Source organism: Suricata suricatta, chromosome 5 (assembly GCF_006229205.1).
Source record: "Suricata suricatta isolate VVHF042 chromosome 5, meerkat_22Aug2017_6uvM2_HiC, whole genome shotgun sequence".
Taxonomy (NCBI): Eukaryota; Metazoa; Chordata; class Mammalia; order Carnivora; family Herpestidae; genus Suricata; species Suricata suricatta.
In genome coordinates this window covers 153518972-153524971 of record NC_043704.1, presented here as the reverse complement: position 1 = coordinate 153524971, position 6000 = coordinate 153518972, and the positions used below count along the sequence as shown (strand labels likewise).

Below are 6000 nucleotides of genomic sequence, written 5' to 3'. Positions count from 1 at the left end.
AGTGGGGCTGATTTGTGTGAAAATGTTTCTTGGTTCTCTGTTCTAGTGTGTGTTTCTGTGTTTCTGCCAATACCACACCGTTGTCTTAATCATTCTAACTGTATAGTAAGGCATCAGTCAGCACCATTTGTTGAGAACCTGCTGTGTGTTTTATTATAACTGTCTGTGGTGCAGTATCCTGTTAGGATCAGGTGTACATCGTGGTGATTCAATATTCTTACACATTATGAAATGACCTGCACGGTAAGTCTGGTTACCGTTTACCACATACGAAGTTATCCCAGTATCGTTGACTAGGGTATGATGTGCCGCACCTTGCATCTCCGTGACGTGTCTATTTTATAGCTGAAAGTCTGTTCCTGTAACAAGTCTGCATCCCTTAACTCCGTTCCTCCTTTCGTGTGGGCTATCCTAGGGCCTGCCCTTTTCACGCAGACTCTAGAATAAGCTTGTCTATTTGTGCAGGATGAGTACCTTGCTGGGGTTTTGACGGGAACTGTGGTGAACCTCTATATGGTCATCTTGGGGAGTACTGACATTTTAGTACGCTGAGCTTTCTAGTCCCACGAACATAGTGAGTCTTTCCGGGAATGAGGTCCCCTTTGCTTTCTTCCACCAGTCTTCTGTGATTTTCAGCGTACAGACCCTCTTCATATTTTATTGGATTTATACCATTTTGTTCATAAAGTATTTCATTTTAGGGGAGCAGGTTTCCACTTATTTATTGTTCATTTATGGAAATGGGGTTGGTTTCACGTGTTTTTGTTTTGGTTTTTTGTGTGTGCGTGTAAACTTGCTAAACTGTCCTAAGTTCCGGGAGCTTTTTTTATAGATTTCTTGGGGTTTTCCTTATAGATAATCATGTCATCTAAAATAAGGGCAGCTTTATTTCTTCGTTTCCAATTTGGATGCTTTTTATTTCTTCCTCTTGCTCTCCAACGATGGCTGGGACCCTAGTTCCGTGTCCCTGGGGGTGAGGAGAACGGACGGCCTCCTCTCTCCCCTTCAGAAGCGCGCAGTCCTTCCCCGTGAAGCGTGTTGTTCGCTGGAAGCGTTTCTGTAGGTGTTCTTTTTAAACTTTTTTATGTTTATTTATTTTTGAGAGAGAGAGAGCACAAGCAGGGGAGGGGCAGAGGGAGCGGAGGACACAGAACCTGAGGCAGGCTCCAGGCTCTGAGCTGTCAGCACAGAGCCCAACGCAGGGCTCGAACTCACGAACTGTGAGATCGTGACCTGAGTCGAAGTTGGACACTCAACCGACTGAGCCACCCAGGCGCCCCTAAAACACTTTTTTAATCACATACCAAGAATCAGGAAAAATGAATGATTTCTCTTGAATGAGAAAGAGAACCACATTGATGCCAACACCAAAATGAGTCACAGTTTGAAATTATCTGACAAGAATTTTAAAGCAGCCGTCACAAAAATGCTTTGACAAACAATTAAGAATTCCCCTAAATAAAAAATAGAAAATTTCAGCAAAAAAAATTTCAGCGCCCCTTTGGTAGGTGTTCTTTATGAAGTTGAAGAAGTTCCCCTCTTCCTAATTTGCTGAGGGCTTTTTCTTATGAATGGTGATGAGTTTTTTAAAGGATGTTTTTCTGTGTCGATTGATACATGATTTTTTCCCCCTTTGACTCGTTGGTGGAATGTATTACAGTGATTTTCTTTCATCTTGCACCAGTTTTACATCCGTGGACTTGGCTGCTTAGCTATTTTGGAGTCAATGTGTTAATATTTTGTTAAGGATTCTACAGCTAAGTTCATGAGAGACATTGGTCTGTAGTTTTCTTAATTCTTTGGCGTTGGTAATAACTGTTTCCATCACGTGAGCTGGGAGGTGTTTCCGCTTCTTCCGTTTCTGGAAAACATGTAAAATGGCTGTTAATTCTTTTGTCGGTGTTAGGTAAAGTTCTAGGGATTTTAAAAAGAACTTTGCAGTTACAAATTTGATTTCTTGAATGGGGTTAGTATTGTTCAGGTTATCTATTTCGTCTTGGCTGTGTTTTGATTGTTGTTTTCAAAGAATTGGCCTACGTTTTCTAAATTGTGGAATTATGAAATAAAGTTGTTGGTAGTATTCTCTTCTCTTAAAAATTTGAAGTAAAAATCACATAACAATACCTACCATTTTATTTATTTATTTTTTAATGTTTTTGATTTTGAGAGAGAGAGAGAAAGCTTATGCCAGCAGGGGAGGGGCAGAGAGAGAGGGAGAGAATCTCAAGCAGGCTCCGTGCTGTCAACTTGGAGCCTGACTTGGGCTCATATCCTGAACCTTGGGACCTGAGCCGGGATCGAGAGTCGGACACTTAACCCACTCAACCACCCAGGTGCCCCCAGACCCGCCATTTTGACAGCGTGTATTTCAGTGGTTTGTTAGTGTGTTCACAGGACTTTGCAACCGTTGTCTAAACCCAGAGGTTTCTCATTACCCCAGAAAGAGTCCTGTTCCCCTGAAGCAGTAACTTGCCATTGTCCTCTTTCCCGAGCCCGCGGCGACTCGTAATATATTTTCCGTGTGGATTTGCCTGATGTGGACGTGTCACGTGAATGGAGTCGGACAGTTGTGATTGGTTTATTTCACACAACAGGAGGTCTTCAAGGTCAGGTACTTGCTTGTGTCTTATGAAGAAAGACCCTTATCCTTCCACGGGGCCTCCCAGGACCGCCTCCTCACCCTCCATTTCACATGACGACACATGCAGTCTTTCTGCCATAGAAGTTAAGTTCACCGGTTTCAAAGATCCGGACACGGACGCTGTGGGGGCCATTGTCCTGCCTGCCACACGGACACTGGGTTTTTATTATTACCCGCTGCGCCCTGAGCTTACGTTCTTCTGTTCTTTTCTTTAAGTCCATTTTCTCTCTGCGGTTTAGATTGAGGATGCTGTTGGTCCCGTCCGCAGGTTCACCAGATTTACCTTCCGCCCCCTTGACTATTAAGCCGATCCGGCACTTCTTATTTTGCAAATTGCATGTCACTTGTACACATAATGTCCATTTGGTAGTTTAACAAAATAACTTCTGTTTCTTTGCTGAAATTTTCTTTTTATTTAGGGGAATTCTTAATTGTTTACCAAAGCATTTTTATGATGACTGCTCTAAAATTCTTGTCAGGTAGTTCCAAATTGTGACTCATTTTGGTGTTGGCATCAGTGTAGTTCTCTTTCTCATTCAAGTGTGTTTTTCCTGATTCTTGGTATGCGATTTAAAAAAAGTTTTAGGGGCACCTGGGTGGCTCAGTCAGTTAAGCGTCTGACTTTGGCTCAGGTCATGATCTCGCAGTTCGTGGGTTCGAGCCCTGTGTCGGGCTCTGTGCTGACAGCTCAGAGCCTGGAGCCTGCTTCGGATTCTGTGCCTCCCTCCCTCTCTGATGCTCCCCTGCTCGCACTCTGTCTCTCTCTGTGTCTCGAAAATAAAAAAACGTAAAAAAACCTTTTTTAAAATAAAAATGAAAAAATTAAGAAATATTTTATCCTGGGCGTTTAAGATATTAATGTGAGGAGACCCTTGATCGTGTTTGCGACGTCTGTTTTAGTCGCAGTAACTCTGTTTAGGTTCAGCGTGTAGGCCCTGGCCTGCTTTTGTACAGCCAGATGCCCCGCCACCGAGCTGCACCCCTTCTGGGCTGCGTTGTGAGCTGTGTGATTCCTGTGACGCTCCCAGAGCTCTGGCAGTGCGTTCCCTCCCCTACCGTTCTGCGGCACAGGAAGTCCTCCTTGATCTCTACAGGTGCTACCTGGACCCCTGTCTCTGCCACTGCTGAGGGCAGATCGCCCAGATCCTGCCCCAGGGGTGGCACACCCGGCCAACTGCTGTCTGGGGATGGGGCGCAGACCCTGCTGGTGCTGCGAAGTGACAGCGTGGGACCGTCCACCGTCCTGGGCGGGGCCTGGGGATGGGACCCTGCTCCGTCCTGGGTGGGGTCTGGGGATGGGACCCTGCGCTGTCCTGGGTGGGGACTCGGGGGTGGGACCTTGTTCTGTCCTGGGTGGGGCCTGGGGATGGGACCCTGGGCTGTCCTGGGTGGGGACTCAGGGGTGGGACCCTGCTCCGTCCTGGGTGGGGCCTGGGGATGGGACCCTGCTCCGTCCTGGGTGGGGACTCGGGGGTGGGACCCTGCTCCGTCCTGGGCGAGGCCTGGGGAATCTGTCTGCCGTCTAGGTCTCTGCTAAGCTTCCATTTTCACAGTCCTTTGGCTAAAACGCAAGATTTTCTTGTTTGTTTGTCTGTGTTGGTGGTTCCGGGTTGCAGGCTGTTCTTGTGCCCAGTCACGGATATACGAGAGGTGAAAGGAACCCAGTGAACTGACAGTGGTGCTTCTCCCCACATCCCGGGGCCCCTGGCTCCTCCACCTTCTTTCTGCCTCTCGGGGGTCATCTTATGCTTGTCCGCTGAGGTATTTCTAGGTCGCAGAGTTGTGTTCGGAAGAGCAGCTCCCACGCCATCACACTCTAGAACTGGACCTGTAGCCATTTTGACTCTTCCTCCCTGCCAGTATTTATTTTTTTTAATGTCTGTCTATTGAGAGAGAGAGAGAGAACGTGTGGGTGCGTGCGAGCAAGTGCCAGCCCGGGGGGGCGGAGAGGGAGGGAGACCCAGAATCCGGAGCAGGCTCCAGGCTCTCACGGGGCTCGAACCGTGAGATCATGATCTGAGCCAAAGTTGGACACTCAACCGACTAAGCCACCCAGCGCCCCACGTGCCAGTGTCTGTGGGCAGTTCTGTGAAATGGTCAAGGCCTTTGCTTTTATTGACATCCTAAAAAGGAGGGTGTAGGAACAAGAGGAGGATTATTCTCTTGTTAAATCGTGTGGGATTAGAAATGTCGTGTTCTTCCCTCCTCGTCTGTTCACCTGCTCACTGCGCATTCATCTTTAGGGAGCGGAGCGACGGCCGTGGTCCAGGCAGCGTACTGCGCCCCTAAGAAGGAGAAAGTGGCCATCAAGCGGATAAACCTCGAGAAGTGTCAGACCAGCATGGACGAGCTCCTGGTATGCATGTCTCCTGTTTATCACGTGGAGACGTCCGGTCCCGCGTGTGTTCGGAGTGCAGAGGGAGTAATTTTTTTATTGCTTTTCTAAAAAAAGATTAAGTAATGTTTTTTGTAAATTTGTAAAATAAGTAAAATATTGTAAATTAAGTGCTGTTTATTGTAAAATTTATAGAAATCCGGGTAAACAAAAACATTCTCATTCTGGATTAATACTTGCTACTTAGTTTTTAGACTTGCACATTTAAACATCTTTATATTTCTGTGATAATGTAATCATTTGATCTTTTCATTGAAGAATTTATCATATTTTTCCTGTGTCCGTAAATGACGAATGAATATGCTCTTCGGTGTGTGTGTCCCGTTCCGTCGCGTCGGCAGACCACGTTTTATTTAACCTGTCTCTGGAGGTGGACACTTAGTTTGCCTTCCGCGGGCGCGCCGCTGGCGTCCTGCAGTCCTGACCTGTGGGCCGGGGGGACCCCCGGGCAGCAAGGCTGCGCTCTGCCCGCGAGGCGAGGCGAGGGGCGCGTGGCCCCGACGGCGGCGTCCGGAGCCTGGGGACAGTGAGGAGGGAGAGTCTGGAGGAGCACTAGCCACAGAGACGTCCGTGGCCTTACAAGCCGGCCACCCGGAGGTGGTTCTGTCCCTCTTCCGCGCGCCCCGCAGCCCTGGCTCCGGGGCTGCGGCCACTGGCAGCAGCAGGACGCGAGATCGATTTCCAAGCCATTTCACTCCAGAGCCTCAGTTTCTTTGGCTTAAAATGGAAACAATAATGGCTGCTCTGTGTGCCTCGTGAGGTTTTTCTTGAGGCGCAAATGATGCAGGACTTGAAACCTGTCAACTGGCCCGCAGACGTGAACCGACGCCGTTCCCGTCTTCAGCATGCCTGAGGTCCCGGGCCCTCGGTGATGGAGGGGCTCTGAGGCCCGGGACGAGCTGCTGGTCCGGAAGCCTCTCCGCCCCCCGGCTGGGTTTGCTTTCTGGGCGGCCTGTGCCGCGCC

The 6000-nt window shown here is 48.5% G+C and overlaps 1 protein-coding gene across 2 annotated transcripts in view; it reads left to right on the top strand.

Moving 5' to 3' along the window:
- Positions 1-6000, top strand: part of OXSR1 (oxidative stress responsive kinase 1) — an 89711-nt gene that overhangs the window by 17026 nt on the left and 66685 nt on the right. For both annotated transcript variants that reach the window (XR_003908997.1, XM_029940565.1), the window contains exon 2: positions 4885-4997. Coding sequence is in view for 1 of the 2 variants with exons in the window: in XM_029940565.1 (XP_029796425.1) it covers positions 4885-4997 (113 nt within the window). In the remaining variant the exon portion in view is untranslated. The remainder of the gene's footprint in view (positions 1-4884; positions 4998-6000) is intronic.